The 21,368-nt window shown below is 52.7% G+C and overlaps 2 protein-coding genes across 2 annotated transcripts; both read right to left on the bottom strand.

The window, feature by feature from the left end:
- Positions 1 to 3,324: 3,324 nt before the first annotated feature.
- On the bottom strand, positions 3,325 to 13,071 carry LOC144161526 (cullin-1-like). The gene is made up of 4 exons (XM_077692184.1): positions 12,907 to 13,071; positions 4,922 to 7,241; positions 4,202 to 4,377; positions 3,325 to 3,543 (listed from the first exon to the last, which is right to left on the bottom strand). Exons 1-4 carry the CDS (start codon positions 13,069 to 13,071, stop codon positions 3,325 to 3,327), a joined length of 2,880 nt encoding a protein of 959 aa, XP_077548310.1.
- Positions 13,072 to 14,046: 975 nt separating this feature from the next.
- Positions 14,047 to 17,614, bottom strand: LOC144161886 (uncharacterized). The gene is made up of 2 exons (XM_077692451.1): positions 16,770 to 17,614; positions 14,047 to 14,328 (listed from the first exon to the last, which is right to left on the bottom strand). The coding sequence occupies exons 1-2, from the start codon at positions 17,547 to 17,549 to the stop codon at positions 14,053 to 14,055; spliced, it is 1,056 nt and encodes a 351-aa protein (XP_077548577.1). The 5' UTR covers positions 17,550 to 17,614; the 3' UTR covers positions 14,047 to 14,052.
- Between the last annotated feature and the right edge of the window lie 3,754 nt (positions 17,615 to 21,368).

The raw sequence follows: 21,368 nt of genomic DNA, 5'->3' as shown, positions 1-21,368 counted from the left end.
AGCCTGTAGTAGAGGGGAAGAACGGAAGACGCGCGGGCGCCGCGTAGCATTTTGGTGTCTGCCACGCGCTGCGTTCCCACGGTGGAATTCTCCTCGCACGTATTTTCCAGAGAGCCTAACAGCACAGATTATCAAGGTTCGTGGAATCACTCCGGGAAGAGTCAATGGCTTGACCATTGCCACTGCCTTTTTCGGTGTGCTCCCGCCGCCACTGGGGTCCCATTGTCCGGTCGTCGCCGTCTGGGCTTTCACGCGCACACGCGTTCCGTTGCTTAGACAGGGGGAAGAACGGCGGCTCCTTAATCCCTTTGGGGCAACAACACTCAACACCGCTCAAAAGCAGCTGTCAATCAGTGGCCGTGGCCGCGTCGTGTCGGCCTCCTTTCGTTTCCCTCGACAAGTGGTGGGGTGGTCGACCGGCGGGCGACTGACCCGCGCAAACATGGCGCCAGTGAGTCATAACAGCATACTCCGCTGCCTGTTGACTGAGAAAAGATATCCTCGTACGGAGCTTCCGATTGTGGCGCTGGCGTTTCCATCTACGGGCAAGGCTGACGTGCTTCCCAAAGGTGCAGCAATCTCGCATCCACACAAGGGGTCTGGTAAGTCGTGGTTACAGCTCGCGTATGAGAGTGAACTGTCTGAAGAAGGTCGTCTATCCATGCAGTGTAGGACTGATCGGGATTTGGCGAATGGCTGCACAGCGCCTACCGAAAATTATCCCAGTTCGTAATCCGAGTTTTAAATGCAGAGCATTTCAGTAACTCACGATGTCACCCGCGTTGGCGTCCGTAGTCCGCGTCCGCATCGCTCCCCCTACACTATATAAAAAAATAATACTTGCCGGCGCCAGGTTTCGATCCTACGACTCTGCGGGCGGAACGCAAGGTGCACGGTACTCTACCAACTGAGCCACAAAGCCGACACAGAACGGAAGGTTACGAACGTGCCTTATATCCTTGACTCATTCAACCGTCGGCCAGAGGTGCGCCCTCTCCCCCGCGTCCTGCTCGCCTTCTCTCCGCTCGCAACGCCCTCTCTCGCCGCGTTCGGTTCGGGCGCACAACAGGTGGGGACGTGCGCAACACCCTCTCTCGCCGCGTTAGGTTCGCGCGCAAGAACAGGTGGGGCGCTCGCATCACGCTCTCTCGCCGCGGTCGGTTCGCGCTTATAAACGACATATGTCGTTCGCGCGCGCTGCGGTCGCTAACATCTGTGGCGTGATCGTGACGTCAGCATCACGCGTTCGCGTGGTGGCGATTTCGGCGCTATAACACTCTCTCGCGAGGGGCATTGGATTGGATTCGATTGGATTGGCTTGGATTGGCTTGGATTGGCTTGGATTTGGATTGGATTGGATTGGATTAAAGTGGATTGTGTTGCGTCATAGCCGCGCCACGTTGCGTCATAGCCGCTCCACGTTGCGTCATAGCCGCGGCAGGGGGTTCACGGCACGTTTCACCATCGACTTCATCGACAATGTCTACGCTGGAAGACAACAATTACAACAACAACAACCAATACGTAATCCATACGACTTGCAGGCGCGCCCCCCCGCAGTAATGCTCTGCCTTTGATCGTGCCCCTCGCGAGGGGGATGTTTTTTTTTTGCCTTGCGCTGTGCGTTGCAGTTTTGGAGACTATAATTGCAACATACAGCACAAGGAAAAAAGGATAATAAAATATAGAAACTGGCCACTTGGTCACTCGGCGCTGCAAGCGAGCTCGAAGAGTGCTAGGCGTTATCCGCGCGATGCGTGCGGATAGGGCGTGCAAATGCTTCGTTGCTATTCCGCAAGCCGCGTAGCATGCATCTGCGAAGATATTGTTTCCTAATCGTGCCTTGTAGTCCCGGTTACGCAACAGGAGGTGAATAATGTCGTGGTCTGAGCCTAAGTTAGTGTGGGTGGATGACCACGTGACATCGAGCTGGCCCGCCAACAAAGACAAGTCTGGGGTGGTGTCCCTGCAAGTACTGGTGCCAGTTCGGCTCGGTGTGTTTGGGTCGTTCAGGATGGTGAGATTAAGCTGCTCAATGGTCGAGGCAACTTGCCGACCTTTTTTCGTGCTGTACTTGTAGCCCCAAAGTTGATGGTGGGCATTGAAACCTCCTAGAATAAGTACCGGACGGGAGCCAGCTAGGGCGATAGCATCCTGTATCGTAGATTGAACGTCAGGTTTCTTGGTGGAGGGCCGGCAGTAGATGTTGAGAATGAAGAGATTGGATTTAAGGTTGGTCGATGGCGATAAAATTTCCAATAGTGTGTGTTCGCACCCTTTTTGTGGCGTGGAATGCTGTACAGAGGCTATTGAATTTCCGATGAGTGTGGCTGTGGCTCGTTTAGGCGGGTCTTCATAGGTAATATAGCCAGGAAGCTTGGCGAGGCCGTTCGTTTCTTGGACAGCGATGATATCAGGTGGGGGATCGAGAGTGTTTATATATTGTTGTAAAGAGCCTGATTTGTTCTTGAAGCCTCGACAGTTCCACTGCAGGAGCGCAGTAGCGTGCTTGTTAAGCTGTGTCGTGGTCATCAAGGAATGAGTGGGAGGGTTTGGGTTCGACGGATCTGGCATAAGGGGCGGGTCGGCGGTGGGAGCGAGCGCCCGTGCTTTCAGCTCTATCCTGACGGATGGGGCCGGCATCAGGTCGGCTCTCTAGCTGGCCGGACAAGGCATCAGGGCGGGTCTCTAAATGACCGGAGAGGGCAGGAAGAGACATTACCTCTTGGCGGAAATTTAGGTGCTCGGTTCGTAGCGAGTTAATTTCTTGTTTAAGGAGGTTGTTGTCCTGCCTGAGGTTTTGAATTTCTTGATTTCAGGTGCCAAGTTGTGCATGAAGCTTGGTTAACATGGACTGGAACCATGAGGACTTGTCGGATCGGGGTTCGGCCTCTGCGGTCTGGGTTTCTTGTGGCGTGGGAGGGGGCGCGGAAGTCAAGGGAGGGGGTTGTGGTGTGGTAAGGGGCGCTGAAGTCAAGGGTGGGGGCTGTTGGTTAGGTTTCTTGCGTTTTTCGGTCACGGTACCCTTAGTGAGTTCTAATGCGTCAAGACGAGATTGAAGAGCTGACATAACTGATTTTTGTTATTCAAGAAGCTGTATTAGTTCTGTGCAACCCTGACATGGTGTGGCAGACTTATGATTTAAGTTGGAAGGAGGGGTTGAGGTCAGAGCTGTGGGAGACACCCGTTGTGCCGAGCTTACTTGTTTTGTGTCCAAGCTTGAGCCAGTTTTCCCGGTCTTCTCTGGTCAAGAACCTCTGTTGCTGGACTTGCTACGCAGTCTCGAACTCGGCGTGGTAGACCGCTCCCGGCGTCGCCCTCGTGTCAAAGAGGAGTCTCGCGCTGGCTCCCGGCTTCCCGCTCTGGCTTGTCGAAGCCTTCGTTGACGCAGAATATACGGTTCCGCGTAGCGCTTGGTGCAGCCAGGGGAGCCGGAGAGATGAAAGCCACCGCAGAGGCCACAGGTGGGAGAGCACGGGTGATCTGGAACAGGGTCCCGAAGACCGCACTGATGGCAAACGTGAGCCGTCGGTTGAGGGCAGGCTGTGGAACGGTGTCCAATCGCACAACATGTAGAACACACAGGAATTGTCTTTTTGTATATGGAGCAAGGGTATTCGGCCCCATATAGTCGTACATGGTAAGGTAATTTTGGTCCCGCGAAAGTAAGGATGACCGTTGTACTTTGGCCCAATCTGCGCACTGCGTAGATCCCCTCGTGGGTTTGGTCCAGGTTGTTCAGGATTTCCTGCTCTGTGAAACGAAGGGGTACCCCACGGATAATTCCCTTGATTGAGTCGTCTGGTGCTAAGCCGTAGAGCGAGACTTGGTGGATGGCAGCTCCGATAGTGAGTTGTTTAACTTGGCTTAGAGCACGAGCGGCCTCCGCAGAAGGTGTGCTTACTGTAGCCGTATTCTGGGTCGTGTCAGTACGTAGCTTCAGGTTCGCCTGTCGCCAAGTAGTCTCTATGGAATTGAGTAAGGCGATGGAGATTTCTGCGTATTGAACATCCTCGAGACGAAGGCCCCCTTGAGGTCGTAAGACAAGCTTGAAGTCGTCACGGGGTAGCGGTTGAGGACGAATGGACGTCTTACGTGTAGACGTAGAGGCTGTAGTGGCATTTGCTTGAGCTAGGGCTGGCTGCGCACTTCCTTTTGTAGATAGGCCACGTTGGCGACGGCGTTGCGCTTTCGACACGACCTCGATGAAGCCATGGCTATTTCCTGCGTTGGACTCTGCGTGGCCATCTTCCATTACTTCTGGGTCCATGTCGGCATCCAGGGGAAAACTGGAGTCAGGTACTGAGACAGGCAAGGTGCCGTCTCCGACGCTCGGTGTCCCTTGCATGACAGGCACAGGCACCGCGCCCAGTTCTCCTGGGTGGAGGGTTAGGCCTGACATGGCCATGACACGGCCATCAAGAATAACAGCCCTAACTAAGGTAACACTGCACGCACAGGGTCAACTGTGGTGTCAAAATGATCGTCAGAACTTGATACGCACAGTAATAACACTGGTTAAGACGGACGATGAAATTACCGCAATAGATGAGGAAAAACTGTAGAGCCCATGGAAGCACGACTGCGAGCTGCCTCTTCTTCTCAACGAATCGCACTCCCTGTCGCTTGCTCTACTCAGTAATGTGATATTGCCCGGTTCTTCGATAATTGCTAGGCTTCCGCGAAGTCAAACCACGTAAGCACACTTAAGTGCCAGAGGAACTTTTTTTTTTCAAAATTTATTTTAGCGAGCAGTGTAAAAAGAAAGGGTCGCAGCTGCAGCTTGTCGACGGCACGAGTCGCACTCTGCTTCAGTGTCCAGGACTGACGGGGGAGGTTACTGCTCCGCCGATGTGACGACGATGCCCCTGATGATGATGACGATAATGTCAGGGGAGGTAGATGTACGTGTCAGGCTCACCCTGCGCCCTCTCCAGGTACTCTTTATCTATCAGGATGTGCACGCATTCCTTGATAACGGCGACGCTCGGCTTGAACTGCGAGCAGAGCTGGCTGATGACTTCGGCGATCAGTTCCTGGTGCTGCATCGTGCGCCCCGTCTTCATGATTCGTACGATCGCGGCCTGTATGACCAGCATCCTGTCCCTGTAGACTTTCCTCTGGGTGTCCTCGTGCTCGACCTTGGCCTCACTCTTGAGCGGCACGTTGATGTTGATGCGAAGCTTCTTGTTGTTGTAGCCTTCGAACAGGGAGAGAACGTCGTCGCGCTCCAGCGGACCGTCGCCATTTGATTTCTTCCCCGAGCGAACCAGGAGCTTGCTCTTGAGCAGGGTTTCCAGGACCGGCTGCAAGACGCCCATCTCCAAGGCTGTGCCTTCTTGAAGTTGCTCCACGGTGAAGGACACATCGAAGTTGTAGTAGAGGAGCACAGCCATCTGAAAGGTCGACGCCTGGATGGTGTACCGATTCTTGAAGCAGCCAGTCACCAGCTCGCCCTTGGACAGGCTGTACAGCCACTGCAGCTTTCTAGAGGGGTGCTTGTCGTGGTAGAATTGCGTGAAGCGTTGAACGCTGCACTCGAGTTCCCGGGGAAGCGTGAGAGCAGGTGACTGCGCGAAAGGCCACACGCCAGAGGTCAGGACCTGGATGGTAAAGTCCACCCCCAGTGTCTCGCCGGAGCTCTTGAGCCATGTCATGAAGTTAACGGTGACGTCTTTGCTAACCGTGACGTCTTGGAACATGCGCTGAAGCGCCCAAACGTAGTCGAAGCCGCAGGCAAACTTGAGCCTGGAGATCATGCTGGCCTCGGCGTCGTCGCTGGCTGACAGATGCTGCACTAGCCGCTTGGCCAACAGTTTGGCGTAAAACTTCTGGAAGACATCTTTGTCCTCTATGTAGCCGAATAGCTTCACCAGTTCGTCGAGCGTATCTTCCAGCTGTTTCCATTGTCGAGTTGTAGAGCTTTTCCTCAGCATCATGTCGGAGTACCTTGCGAGTAGCTCGGGAGACTTGCGAGATGACTTGGCCAAGAGTGTGGCGGCATTCTTATTTATGAACCTCGTGCAAGCCCTGTCGAAGACCTCGACAAAGCCCTTGTCTTTGGCGAACGCCGCGAGCACGACTGTGTTGTACTTGCGGTAGACTCTGAGGATAGCACCCACGTAAAGCCTGGGGTCTTGGGCACCAGCCTCACCGATCCGATCAACGGCCGAAAGACCTTGAGCCCAGACGTGGTCCTCGAAGAGCGCTCGCAGCTTGGAAAGTCCACTGGCTGTGAGCGACACCAGCTGATACATGCGCGCAATGTCGTCATATCTGTCTGCCCTCAACAAGAGCTTGAACTCGTCGTAGAAATGCTCCAAGTGCTGTTCAATCAGAACCTTCTGGAATGTGTCCACCAATGGAGCCAGTGTGGACTCGTGAAGGTACATCCCAACCCGGCGCTTCTCTTCTTTTAAGCGCTGCTCAACCCTTTTCGTGTACTCAGTTATGGAATTGTGGTTGAGACACTCCGACCCCTCCCGGTTGTAAAAGCGGTCCGTGTCCTCCAGGAAGGCACTTTCGAACGCGGTCTTGTAGAAGGTGAGGTTGGGCCTCTTGCTGGAAGGGTCTTCCTCGTTCACTCCGAGCTCGATGTAGCAGTGGAGCACGCCGCGTATCAGCCGTGTGTTCACCTGTCCGCCACAACGCTCAAGTTCAATCAGCTTCAGCAGGGCCTTTGTCACCTTGGCATGCAGAGCCGAAAAGAAACTGTCTTTCCAGGACGCCAGTGACAACTGATACGTGTCCAAGACGTGTTTGTCGTCGTTCCGTTCTCTGGCAAGCCAGTTCTGGTTGTGGAAGGAAAAAACACTCGCGACCACTTTGCTGGAGAACCGGAAGCGCTGCCATTGGTCGTTGTAGAATCCCACCAGTTCTTCGTTCGAAAGCTTGTCCACAGCGCTGAAGAGGGCCACCAAATGGTCTCGGAGGAAGTCCTTCAGTCGCCCGTACAGGTCGTAGCCTGCAGAACGAGCGCAGTAGCACGTGGAGGCCGCCGACGTGTTCGCTGGTGTGGATCTCGTGCTGAAGTCGCACACACAAGTGTACAGCTGCATGTACGTGGAGGTCGTCATGGCCTGCTTGTCGGCGTAGATCATTTCGATGCCGCGCTTCAGATCGCGCCACACTTTCTCGCGGTCCACGGGAGTCATGATGTAGGTATTCATCTCGTCGAGGCGGTGATGGTTCTCTCGGCTGTCTTCTCGTGCCTCACAGTGACAGCCCTGGCCACTCAACTCCTCCTCAAACGGAACAACACCAACATCCGCGTCGACTGGGTACCTGGCCACGAACCATTTTCTTCAGGCAACCAGGCGGCTCATATGGCCGCTCAGGAGAGTTCCCCCTCTTATCCTCCACTGGTGCCTGGGGTAAGGCCGTCGCGGTCCCCCTCTCCCTCCCCAGCGATGCGTATTCACCAGCACAAGAAGGACCGACGCACACGTCTAAAAGCCCTAACTCCAGCTGGCTACCTCAGCCGCCTACCTCCTATTCCCCGCTCAGGCGAAATTTTTATTAACAAATATATTGCAAATTCAGCGTACACACCTGAAACGCTTCGCAAGTGGTATACCCCTCACCTGCCCCCTCGATGTCCTTACTGCCGTACCACAACACCATCAGACCTCACACACCTAGTTTGGTGGTGCTCAGCTTTCGCCACGCACCGTACATTTCAATCTCCTCAGCCCCATCCCGATCCACAACAAACTGATGCACAACTATTATATGACATAGCGGTTTATTCAATCAAAAGCGGTCTGGCACGGGTTGTTTGAGCGGGTCCTCCCCCGAACGAACTGGTGTATGTGCACAAACCCTATTGCGATCCCCATGAACTGGCCCATGAATTGCAGGTTCCAAGAACTGGCCCAGTTATTGACTATTGAGAACGACCAGCATTAATTTGTTTATTTTCTCTTACCCTCCCTCCCCATTCCTTTCCCCATCGTGACCAGTGGTCATCCTTTTCTATTAAAGGTTGTCTCTCTCTCTCTCTCGTGCCTCGAGCAACTGCCTCTACTTCTTCCTCCTCCTTCTCCTTATCCAGTCTTAGTTGAGTGAACTAGGTGGTTCGAACGTGCCGCAAAAAAGACAGTGCAAAAAGTAAAACTGTTCAGGAGCGCGACGATGGTAACTATATTTTGTACAAAACTAAGGGAAAGGAGAAAGGGGACGTGGAAGCTTTTCAGTGTTATTCCTCCCGGCGCGAGCGGCGCGGCCATTTGGAGTTCTGTATCGGGGTCTGAGCTGAGTGAGTGTGGCTGAATGAATTTATTAGTAAGAAAATGAAAGGAAGGTCAAGGTCCCCCAGCAGGCGTAATTTGTCAAACCTAGGAGTGGACTCTAGAACGCCCGCTGGTGTGAAGAGGGGGCCCGGGAATGCGGTGTCCGAAAGATAGAAGAGGAAAAGCAGAGAGAGGCTACAAGTTGGTGTTGAAGAAAACGTTTACAGATGGCTTGCAGCGTAGTAGCTTCAATGTCCGTGACCCACATTGCAAGTACGACAAAAGGATGCACACTTATCTGGTGCCCATATCTTTCGGAGCACTAAAAAAGTGGAAGTGGGTCACAAGAAAGGGTTGTGATGACGTCATGAATCATGTGCAAGCTATGTATTGAGAAAAGAGGGGGAGGGAGTTGGGTTAAAAAGTGGAGCACTGGGTGGCCATCTTATTCTGGCAAGCCGAGGGCTGTGCGCTGCACTCTTCAGCCGGATAATCAGGGCTTCCTGTTTTTCGAGCTGGCTGCAGCGCAGCACGCGCTCCCAATGCTCAGGAGAAGGGGAGGAGGCGTGGGGAGGGGGAATTGGACAGACATGTCCAAACTACGTTGCTGGTGGTGTTGGGAAAGTTGCAGTATGGGAAGTTGAATGGGTAGAGGGTGGGGGAGACTTAGTGAGGACGGGTGTGACTATGGTAGTACGTCTGTGCTTGTGGGCGGCGCCATATGCGGGCATCGGTGGCTGTGAGAGAGGACTGTGGGGGTATAGAGTCTTCAGGAGTTCTGGTAGTGGGCTAAGATGTCGGAGTACGTTGGGGTTAATTAAGGGGTGGAGGGTTACGTCTTCATGGGCCGGTACATCGTTGGTCTCTTTTGGGAATGCCTTTAAGTGAGCTCGCGGGCGATGGCGTGTGCCACCTCGTTCCCAGGAAGAGATGTGTGGCCAGGGATCTACCCTATAGGGGTCGTTGGGAGCGCTGGTCGGCGTGCTAGGATGTTGGAGCTCATGCGAGTGATGCGTCCCGTGGCGTAGCGGCAGCAAGCGGATCGGGATTCGGTCAGTACTGTGGTGTCCGACGAAGCTGCGTTGGTGATGGCCGTATCAATGGATGTCGTCCGTATTGTGGCACAAGCTGTGATGGCGTTGGTTGAGTGGATTGCTGCTACGGCATGGGTCGGGTATGTACGGTATGGGGACGCGTCATTGTACTACGTATCGGGATCGGCGCCGTACTTTTTGAGGAGTATGTGCACGATGTTGTCGGCGATTTACGTTGTAGACAGGGTGCACATGTTTGGGTATTGGAATGACATGAATGGCATCTCGGGCTGATGTCGAGAGGCTGTGGAAGGTTTCAGGGCTTGGAGCCATAGGGTGACCCAGACGTTTAAGGAGGTGTTGTCCTCTAGCGGTGATTTGAAGTCGTTGAAACTGGCTGGTAGTGTGGGCTTCAATCAGTTTCGACAGGGTATTGTGGAGCCCAAGCTGGAGGAGGTGATTGATCTGTGAATGTGTAGGCTTGTAGGCCTAGCGCTGACTTGTATGCTTTGCGTATGAGGATGATGATCTTCGCTGATTCTTGTGGTTTCAATGCCAGATAGGGTGCTCCGTGAGTGATGCGACTTGTGAGCATGACTTGGAGTATGCGACATTCGTCTGCATCTTTAAAGGGCTGGTGAAGAGCTTTTCAAAAAAAATTTGTTGGGGGCATTACACCATGGTTTTTCTGACGCTGAATCCGAAAAACATGTTTATTTTATGTGTAAATACACCCAAACCATCTTTTTTCGTCAAAACAAACGACCCTTGCCCGCGGGCGCGGTGAGAGCACTGGCTGCCTTTCGCGATTGGCTGGCGGCAGATGACGTCATATTCGGAAGTGCCGGGCTGCGGGGACCGCTCGGCCTGAAGATCTCATTATGTTCCCGTTCAGATACGGGCCAGAAGGTCCTCTGGTGAATGGAGGGTTCACACAATCTTTCCTTAGAATAGGAGAGCCTGAGGGAACTATAAACGCAACAGGTTCGCCCGCGGCGAGCTTTAGAAAGGGGTTCTCCCCCGACGACTCATGGCCGACTTGTTTCTCGGGTGCAGGGAAGTTGCCCAGATATTGATTGGTTCGCCGCTTTCAATACCAGCGCTAGTCACAATTCCTAGCGCAATTTTTCAACCCACCATCATCCCCATCATTTTCGGCAGCCCGGACATGAGCCGCTTTAAATAAAGTTTGATCTCCCTCTCTCTCTCGAATGTGGAAATTTGTTTTTACATTTGGACAGGCGGCAACAGCTCTGTGCAGCGGCCTGCGATGCGCACAGGCAGCGCGGCCGCCGCCGGTCGCCGCGTCGCGCAGAGGTGCTGGTGCCGGGTCGCTGCTAGGCCGGTCAGCGGAACGTGGAATTGCTGCACATACGCATGTTTTAGAATAGGGGAGCCCAATGTTGGTCGCCACCAAAAAGGTAGAGGAACCCAAGCGCAGCCCGCTGGTCCCCAAAGAGTTTTACAACGCCTTCCCCAACAGCTCCAGCCGGCTCAGGTTGCACGGATCGGCGCTGATGTTGGGAACTTTAGGCTTAGCACCAAGGGAGATCGCTGCTATCTCTACAATTGCGAATGACTATCCTTAACACAGTTTTTCACCACACTATCATCCCCTTTCTCTCATGTGGAACCTTATTCCTACGTTGATAGTCATTCTAGCGATCGGTGCTGTGGTCATTCTTGAGCGCAGGTAACGCCATCCATCGGCCTCTCGCCGCTTTTCGTGCTCGGGCAGGTTTGAGTGCTGCCGTCGACGAGCTTCCGCGACCGGTCGGTGCTCCGCATAGCGATACAAATTCGATCCCCTCTTTCGAAATCACCTTGGATGACAATCCCTAGCACAATTTTTCATCTCACTATCATCCTCTCTTGCACGTTTACCTTGCTTTTCGCGACAGCTTTGATTCTGGACGGCATCGAAGAGCGGTCGCTGCCGCGGCATGTGTGGTGCGAGCCGTTTCGTGCGCCGTATGGGCATGCACGACCGGCGAGTGTGCGGAGCGCATACGCGCGCAGAAAACGCTTCATGCTTTCAGCCTACGTGATTTCTTCTTAAAATCTAGCTATTCAGCTAAGCTGTCGCCACAGCCAACAACGTTGATCGGGAAAACGAGCAAAAAGTTTGGGAAGCCCAGAGCGCTGTGGTGCCATAAATTTTCGAATTCCCTTATAATAATGGATCAGGAACTTGGGGTACTTCCGCATTTGTTTGAGCCCATTGCTTCGCGTATGAAGCACAGAGCACCCGACGACACGGCCGGCCTCGCGACTACACGGTGAAGGCAATGTAGTAGCCACGGACGCTAGGGTAGGAAATCTCTGGTATCTATAGGAGTCGCTTTAGGGAATCACACAGTAGCATTACGGTTAAAAATCGACGCGGAAGCAACTCTAAACAATCACGATTAATAAAGTGCAGATTACACGCCTGCTTAATTCGGAACTTCGCCCAGAAAACTGGGACACAGCGAAGCGGCGGCGCACGTCGCTGGCTGTCTTTCGAATATGACGCTACTTCCGGTCGCTGCCTCTCAGTTTTTATCTCTTCCGGCGATGCGGCAGGGAGCAGTGGGTGGGGCGGCTTAGGGTCAACTTTAACGACGAATACCGCTGACCCCAAGCTAAAAATGGCGAAAAAAACTTTACAGGCATAAACTGACCAATGTAATAATTGTAAAAAGTAGAGTTTTGACCGGTTTTAAAAGCGCTTCAGTAGTCCTTTAGGGCAATGGCGGCGAGGGCATACCCGCTTATTAGGTGTGCGAGTTAAGCCACCGTTTTCTGCAGGCGTGGGAGGAATGCTGCCCCAATCTATCGTGGTGGTGTTGCACTCCGAGGATGCGTAGTGTGGGTACTGTGGGGACTGGTTGGCCATCGATTGATATTTCAGGGTCTGGTGTTGGTTGTAGCGGGCGGCCCCGTGTTCTAGTTCGAAGTATTAGGAGGGCCGACTGGGCTGGTGTGCAGTGAAATTCACATTTGCAGAAATGAGAGGTGACGGTGTCAGTAGCTTGCTGCAAATTGTCTCATTGGACACCCGGGTAGCCTTTGTTGCTCCAACTGCGGTGAGTGCGTGAGAGATATGCGGGATGTTTGAGAGAAGTGGCGGGAGTGCAGCTATGGAAATATTAAATAGCAGGGGGGAGATGACTCACTCTTGTGGTGTGCCTTTGGGAGGTGTGCTAAAGCGATAAGATTGATGGGGCAATGTTTATCATGGCCGTGCGATCAGTCAGGAAAGCACGGACAGAGTTGTAGCTGGACTGGCCGCAGTCTGTAGTTGATTGAGAATTGCAGTGTGGGACACATTGTTGAACGCTCCTTTAATGTCCAGTGCCAATATGGTGCTTGGGTGCATCTTGCTATCAATGATGAAAGGAAGGCTAGCAGTCAAGAACACCAAGGAGGGCAAAAAAGAAATTCATTCATTTTTGTGTTAACCTATGTTTCTTTTTTTTATATGAAAGAAAGAACTCTAAATGAATGAATGAAATGTCTATGTATTTTAGGGTGGCTCTTTGGCCTGATAGGGTGGAAGAAGGGTGTAGTAGAGAAGACAGAAAGAAAAGAAAGAAGTGCATACACACATGCGTCTGTATGGTGTACATTCGCAATCACATGCGGCGATTAATGCATGCCTCGTGAGCGAACGCCGAGAGGGAGAGAAGGGTGTCGCGGCTGTTGTTGTTGGGGGTGGTCCATTGATGCAGAGTGCTGATGTGCGGGGGCAGGTACTGGGCACGGAGGTCCTGGTAGCCAGGGCACTCCCACAGCATGTGGGTCACTGTTGGGCACACTTCCATGGTGCATGTGGAACAGCTCACTATGGGCCCTGTTCCTTATCGCCGTCGTCACTGTCGTCGTCGGTAGCCCCGGGCCTGCATCGGTGGTGGGCCCGCCGTTTGGCGAGCACGTCTTCTGTTAGTGCGGCCCCCGCACGTGCCTTGTGGGTGAGGAGCTGAGCCCCCCGTGGCAGGCCTCGGGGTGGTGGTTGGATGTGCAGTCAAATAGCGCGCCTTCGCTCCTTCTTGGCTGCCAAAATTTTTGGCTGTTTGGTCGGGGTTGTCTGGTGCGGGCATAGTCTGGGTCACCAGGGCGTTGCGGTCATTCATTTGCTCGCTCGCCAACGCCTGTGCGGCTCCGTCGCCAATGCCACCGGCGTGACCTGGTACCCAGTCCACCCTCACCTCCACTCTATAGTGCCTGTACAGTACCGTGCTTGCCATTTTGATCCCGTGAGTAAGCGTGCCAGTCCTGGGGGTGCGGGCAAGGATTTTTATGGCCTCTCTACTGTCCATGTAGATCACCACCCTCTCCCCTGTCTGCCTCAGTCCTCCACGGGTCTCCCCACAAAACTCTTCTACTGCACATAGGATGGCGGACAGTGCAATCTGGCCTGGGCTTGGTGCTCATACACGTGGATCTGTCTGCATGTGCCGATTGGGGAGATCGCAGCTACCCTGGCTCTGTGCGTGATGTGGTCCCAGGTGGCTGCCGTGAACAGAGTTCCAGCTTCTGTCAGTACGGGCAGCTGCGGCTCTACGCTCAGCTTCATGACCCTGCTGATGGCACTTTTTGGAGAGTGGTTTTGGAAGCTTGAGGAGCACATCGAGCCAAGGCTCCAGCAGGCGTGGTGTTGTAGCATCAGCCGAGCCGGGTTCTTTCGGGAACAGCCTTTATTCCGAGGCGCACACTGGCAGCCTCAACGCAACAATCCCCAGCCGCGTACAATGCATGAGCTTATGAGCATCAGTGAGCTTATGAGCATCAGTGACGCATGCGCATCAGCACCAGTACGTCGGCGCTTCGAGCAATAACATAAATAATGATAACGCGGCGCGAGCGCGACTAAAAACAATCATAGCCCCAGCGCTCTGGAGGTCGCCTATCCCGGGCACTCCGTCGTACAGTTTGTGCGTGGTCTCAGGGCTCAACTTCGGTTGTAGGTCTGTCCCCTTCCGGTTGGGCATCCGGCTGGGAAACCGGGGTTGCCGGGAACAGAACCTCTGATGCATGTGGTAGGTCAATTTCTGGAATGACTTGTGGCTCCTGTGGATGATCTAAGCAAGAACGTCGCAAATGGTCTGCGTGCACATATCGTACTTTGTTGCCAACACATACCAAATACGTGCAAGAAGACTTCACTTGCGTCACTTTGCCAGGCAACCATTTCACAACTTGCCCCCTCACAGAACGCACAAGTACTCGATCACCAACTGCAAACGACCGTGGCCCCGCTCTGCGCTTAGCGACCGACATTTGCACTCTTTCCACCTTTTGTGACATAGTGCTCGCCACATTTGGGTGTAGTAATGATAACCGAGTCCTCAGTTTCCGGCGCAGGAACAGTTCTGCGGGCGTTTTCCCTGTGAACGTATGGGGCGTTGTTCGATAACAAAACATGAAATTATCGATCCTGTGTTGCAAAGACCTCCTGGTTGCTTTTTCTTCGTTTTTGAGTAACTCTTTGAGCAGCGCCTTTTTTGTTGTTTGTACATTGCGCTCGGCAGCCCCATTCGATTGCGGGTGGTAGGGAGGTTTAAGCAGATGCCTGACGCCATTTGCCTTTAGGAAAGTTTCAAATTCTACCGCGCGGAACTGAGGCCCGTTATCAGTTACCACAGCAACTGGCAAACCATGCGCTGCAAACAAAGAGCGTACAGCTTCGACGGTTTTTGTGGCAGTTGTGGAGGTCATGAGTTTCACTTCTAACCACTTTGAGTAGGCGTCAATTGCAATCAGCAACATCTGACTTTCCCTCTCTGCAAAATCCAAATTCACCCTCTCCCACGGGTGCTCACACAACTTCCAAGGCGAAAGTGGTGCTGGTTGTGCCGCAGGAAGCACACACTGGCATATTTTGCGCTTGCGCACTGTTTGCTCAAGAGCTTCATCCATCCCTGGCCACCATACCGTTGAACGGGCTAGCGCTTTCATCCTGGTTATTCCCAGGTGTTGTTCGTGCAACAAGTCCAGCACCACATTACGCAAACATTCAGGAACCACAACCCTGTTTGTCCATACAACACATCCATCATCGACGGAAAGTTCAAACCGTCGAACCCAAAATGGTTTCAGTTCGTCTGAAACAGTCTTGGGCCAACCATGCCATATCGTGTCTCGAACCACTCTTAACAGCTTGTCTCTGTCTGTTTCGCGATCAATGTCTTTAGCTGTCAACGGCAGCTCAGCAAGTGGAGAAAAATTAAAAATATCTTCCACCTGCTCTTCAGAGTCCGCCAGAGGCAGCCGCGACAAAGCGTCAGCATGGCTAATTGCTGTTCTAGGCTTGTGACTTATCTTGTACTTTTTGCTCGAACAGCCTGCATTTTTCGGCGTTCACCTTTATACCGTGCGTACTGAGGCGCATGAGCACTTGCTCCACTATTTTTGTGCACTCTTCGTGCGTTTTGCCTGCAATTATCACGTCGTCTAGATAGCAGGCTGTGCCTGGCATTCCGTGCAGGATCTGATCCATCACGGCCTGAAAAACAGCCGGGGCACTCGCTATGCCATAAGGCAATCGCCGGAACCTGAAAAGGCCCAAATGCGTGTTGACAGTGAGCAATTCCTGTGCTCGCTCGTCCACGTTCGAGCTGCAAGTACGCCTGGGAAAGGTCAATGACCGAGAACACGGTTCCGCCTTGGAGTGCTGCGAAAATATCCTCGGGCACAGGCAGAGGATAATGGTCCAATTCTATAACCCCATTCACTGTGCAACGGTATATAGTCGCCACAAATCCTCAGACCTATGCCGTCCTTTTTAGGTACGATCACAAGTGGTGTGGGCCAAGAACTGTGCCTGACCCTATAGATTATTCCCGCTTTTTCCAGCTTCGCTAGTTCCTGTTCAACCCGTTCGCGAAGAGCGTACGGCACTGGTCGCGCCTTACGGAAGACTGGACACGCTCCTTCCTTGAGTACAATGCTAGCTTTGAATCCTTTTATCGAACCGTACCCCGGTGCAAACACATCCCGATATTTCTCGGTCAGGGGCACTTCAGCGTCAACTGCTTTCACTCGCACCACTTCCTGCCATTTTATCTTTATCTTCTCAAGCCACTTACGCCCGAACAAAGAAGGCATTCTTGCTCCCTCAGTTTCTTTAGCGATAACCAGGGGCAGTCGCACGCTTTGGTCATGGTATAGCACTGTTACATCCACGATACCTTTTATCGGTACTGGCGTGCCATTGTAGGTTACGAGTATCACATTAGCTTTCCGGAACTGGCTTTTGGAAAATGCGTCGCGAATTCGGCTTCCGACATCACAGGCATAGCTGCGCCAGTGTAAGTTCCATAGCTACTTCTTTTCCGTCTAACTCTACGTTGACTACAATGGCAGGCGTTCCCGAGCTGCGGTCCGTGTGACAAATCGTTAGCAATTCGTTATCAGAGCCCTCGTTTAGCAGCTGGTTCACTCCTTTCGTTTTACACATTTTTGCAACATGTCCTTTCTTGTCACACTTAAAACAAGTACTGTTCAAAAATGGACAACTTACAGGGGCATGGGGCCCTCCACACCAGTGACATGGTTTCGACCCAGGGGGAAAAGTCTTCGGCTTCCCTTTTTTCCGCGTGCTGGGCTTGGGGGGCGAGGCTCGGTTGAACGGTGCTTTTCTCGCCGCCGGTCGCGATGTCGTGGCTTGTCGTTGCCAGTGCACTTCGGTGTCGCCAGGTGCACGTCCAGCGTTGTTACCAGTGAACACTTCCTTCGTGTCTTGCGTTGTTGTTTCCATGGCTGTAGCAATGCTGCAGGCCCGGTCCCAGGTAAGTTCAGCATCCGTCATGGCCAGAAGACGGCACCGTATGGCATCCGCTTGTATAGCGTCCTCCAGGAACGCGCCGAACTCGCATGTGGCCGCCAATTTCTTTAGCTCGACGACGAACTCCGTCACGCTCTCGTGTGCCTCTTGCTTACGTTGGTTGAAGCGGTATCTTTCCGTGACCACTGAACTTTTTGGTGCGTAGTGCTTTTTAAGCACGCTGATAGCTTCTTCAAAAGTTACCTTGCTCGGCGTTTTTGGCAGGAGCAGACTGTGGAGAGTGACGTAAACCTTTTCCCCGATGGCTGTCAGCAATAGCTGCAACTTCTTCTCCTCCGGGATGTCGTTGGCGGTGACGAACAGCTCGAAACGCTCGAGATAAAAATAGATGTTTCCGCTGTCCGGCTGGAACTCCGGAAGCTTGCCGAAGTTAGAAGTTATTATCGATGCCGGGGCTGTGGCCATCTTCACTGCTTCGTGACGAATCCCATCCTCGTCGCCAGTTTGTTGTAGCATCAGCCGAGCCGGGTTCTTTCAGGAACAGCCTTTATTCCGAGGCGCACACTGGCAGCCTCAACACAACAATCCCCAGCCGCGTACAATGCATGAGCATATCTACACATGAGGCATCAGTGACGCATGCGCATCAGCACCAGTACGTCGGCGCTTCGAGCCATAACATAAATAATGATAACGCGGCGCGAGCGCGACATGACACGTGGCAGTTTGGGCAGTTTGGGTGCATCGGGAGGGGGGGTAGTTCTTTTGTGAGGGTGAGGAATCCTCTGCCCGCTGTTGTGTTTTGCCGTCGTAGTTCATGGCCTTCGTTGTGCGCCGCGATAAAGGCTTTGAGGGGAGGGAGGCCAGAGTACCTGTAGAGCTCTTCAGTCCTCGTGTGACGCGGCAGGCCAGTTATTGCGCGGAGACATTCGAGATGGATGACCTCCAGTTGCACGTAGTGCGTTTGGTTCAATGTGAAGCAAGCTGTCCGTAGCATGCCTTAGAAGTGAGGGTTGCCAGGTATAATGTCCTGATGGTGCGTGTGCCGACACCGCCAAAGTGGTTGCCTATGCGACGGATGAGGTGGAGGTGTCGGCGCCACGTTGGCTTAGGCTGACGGATCCTTCGTTCGGTCCACCAACCTCACTGAGGGGAACCGCAAGGATCCTCACCCACCGCTCCGATGGTCGGGTGATGGTTTTGCCGGCAAGTGTCAGGCTTATCTTCGCTCGCTCAGAGTCGTAGCCACCTACCAGGAGGAGGTTAGTCTTTTCCAGTGACGACTGCATGCCAGTGGAAGGGAGGTAGTTATCGATGGTTCCCAAGGCTTGCTGCATGATCCCTGTACATCTGCTGTGTTCACGTTCGTGCCCTTGGGGTCCACCCACAGCGTGATGTCATCCGCGTAGAATGTCAAGCCCTGGTGCGGAATTTTCCGTAGCTCTACAGCCAGTCCTCGCATCACGATGTTAAAGAGGAGTGGAGACAAGATGGCACCCTGCGGCACTCCCCTGGCATTTGAGAACGTTTTTGGTTGGCCTGAGCCGGAATTTATCTCTAACGTTCGGGCTACCAGAAAGGATCGCACAACGTTCATGATCCGTGGGCCAATTCGAGCCCCATCGAGAGCCGTCAGTATCGCTGTGTGCGCCACCGTGTCAAAGGCTTTCTGCAAGTCTACTGCCAGGAGGATGCCAGGAACCTTAAGGCGACCCCGACGCCCTCTCCCACCAACTGGCGCAGTAGCAGAAGGCTGTCTTGAGTGCACAGCCCTGGTCGGAAGCCAGTCTGGGCTGGATCGAAAAAACCTGGGTTCTCCTCCTCGATGTGGCATGTGAGCCGAGTCAGCACCATGCGTCCGATGAGCTTGGATAGCGTTGATGTTAAAGCTATAGATCGGAGATTATTAACGCTGTTGGTTTTTTTTTTTTTTTTTTGCTTTGGGGGTAGATAATCGAAGGTTACATTCTGCTGGGACGCTCCCAGTTCGCCAAAACTCGTTCAGCTCGTCCAGCAGCAGGAGCTTCTTTGGTTCGTCAAGGTTGAGGAGCATTTGCCAAGTGATACCATCCCCGTCTGGAGCACTGCGCACGTTGGCAGCATCCAGGGCCAGGGTCAGCTCTTGCTGAGTGAATGGTGCCCCAGCTCCCAGGTCACTTGCTGGTTTTCTTGGTTCATAGGTGCGTGATTGTGCTGGGATGGCCGGTTGTGGGAAGAATGCCTCAGCGGCGGCCACGTCGAATTCTTCTGGCGTCAGGTCTATGGCCGTTTGCATGTTGACTGCCAAGTTTTGTGTCTTATGCTTGCCGGACATGGTTCGGTGGGTTTGCCATAACTTGCGAGTGCTGGTGTGCTTGTCAAAGGTTTCGCAGTATTCAAACCACCTCGAACGGGCAAGCTGCTTGGCATATCGGCGAGCCTGAGCAGTTTTGTTGCGCACTCGGAGGAGATCCCTGTCACCATCATCATCATCAGCCTATCTACGCCCACTGCAGGGCAAAGGCCTCTCCCATTACTCTCCAATTATCCCGGTCCTGCGCTAATTGCGACCAATTTATCCCCGCAAACTTCTTGATCTCATCTGCCCATCTAACTTTCTGCCACCCCCTGCAATGCTTGCCTTCCCTAGGGATCCACTCTGCTACCCTTAATGACCAACGGTTATCTTGCCTTCGCATTACATGGCCTGCCCACGTCCATTTATTCTTCTTAATTTCTACTAATATGTCCTTCACCCGCGTTTGTTCCCTTACCCACTCGACTCTCTTCTTGTCCCTTAATTGTACACATATCATCTTCCGTTCCATTTCTCACTTAGTCGCCCTCAATTCAAGTTGAACCCTCTAAGTGAGCCACCAAGTTTCTGCCCCATAGGTGAGTACGGGTAAGTTGCAGCTGTCATGCACTTTCTTCTTCAGGGACAATGGTAGGCTGCCATTCATTATCTGAGATAGCCTGCCGTATGCACTCCACCCCATTCGTATCCTTCTAATTATCTCTGCCTCATGGTTGGGATCCGGGGTCACAACTTTGCCTAAGTTGATATATTCGATTATAACTTCCACTGACTCGCCACCTATCTCAAACCGCTGTGCTGTCCCGAGGTTATTGATCATTACTTAAGTTTTCTACATATTAATTTTGAGGCCCACGGTTCTACTCTGTTTGTCCAGTGCGGAAAGCATGCTTTGCAATTCGTCCCCCGAGTTACTTAGCAAGGCAACGTCATCAGCAAATCTGAGGTTACTGAGGTATCCTCCATTAACTCTTGCTCCCACGTGTTCCCCATCTAATGTTCTGTATGCTTCTTGTAAACATGCTGTGAATAACATTGGAGAGATGGTGTCTCCTTGTCTGACACCCTTCGTTATATTTTTCTGCTCTCCTTATGGAGGATTATGGTAGCTGTAGACCCATTGTAGATATCGTCTAGTATTCTTACATGATGCTTATCTACACCCTGGTTCCGTAGTGCCTGAATGACTGCTGAGGTTTCTACCGAGTCAAATGCTTTCTCGTAATGAAGGCTATATATATAGGGGTTCAGTATACTCAGCGCACTTCTCTATCACCTGACTGATCGTGTGAATATGGTCCATTGTTGAATATCCTTTACGGAACCCTGCTTGTTCTTTAGGTTGACTGAAATCTAAGGTTGCAGAAATTGTAGAGCAGGATTGGCCACCCTGGTGTAGTAACGGCGTCAACCTCCCATGAATACGCCAATTAACCCACGTCCCTCAGTCCCCAGTGGCTGCGAAGCAATTGACCACGGCGCCTGTCAGACCTGTGACACAGCAAAGGGTGCTAAGAATCCCTGGATCCAGACAGGCCGCCAATGGAGTCTGAACCTGGCAACGTTTAACGCGCGAACTTTATGTAGCGAAGCGAGTCTATAGGTGTTATTCGAGGAATTAGAGGACATCAAATGGGATTTCATAGTGCTCAGTGAGGTTAGGAGGACAGGTGAAGCATTTACGGTGCTGAAAAATAGACACATCCTATGTTACCGTGGTCTAGTGGACAGAAGAGAACTGGGAGAAGAATACTATAGTCAAACCCGTTTATAGCGAACTGCAATATGCACCGCGATTAGTTCGATATATCCAATAGTTCGATATAGCCGAACCCGCCTATAACGAGCCTATTGTTACGAGTTCGCAATCCGCGGGAGCCCCCCCCCCCCCCCCGTCCTCACCAACTCTGCCATCCACGTATGCAGAAACGAACACAGTACAGTAGCCATTACCATAGCAAAATAATCCTTTTAGTGCAAGTAATAAAGCTACTTTCCGCCTTAACTGCCCACGTTGCAAAAAAAAAGCGGTGAGTTTT

The sequence above is a fragment of the Haemaphysalis longicornis genome, unplaced genomic scaffold (genome assembly GCF_048455015.1).
Source record: "Haemaphysalis longicornis isolate Haplotype H1 unplaced genomic scaffold, Haemaphysalis longicornis Haplotype H1 scaffold_12, whole genome shotgun sequence".
NCBI lineage: Eukaryota > Metazoa > Arthropoda > Arachnida > Ixodida > Ixodidae > Haemaphysalis > Haemaphysalis longicornis.
This window is presented reverse-complemented; position numbering and strand designations above follow the sequence as displayed.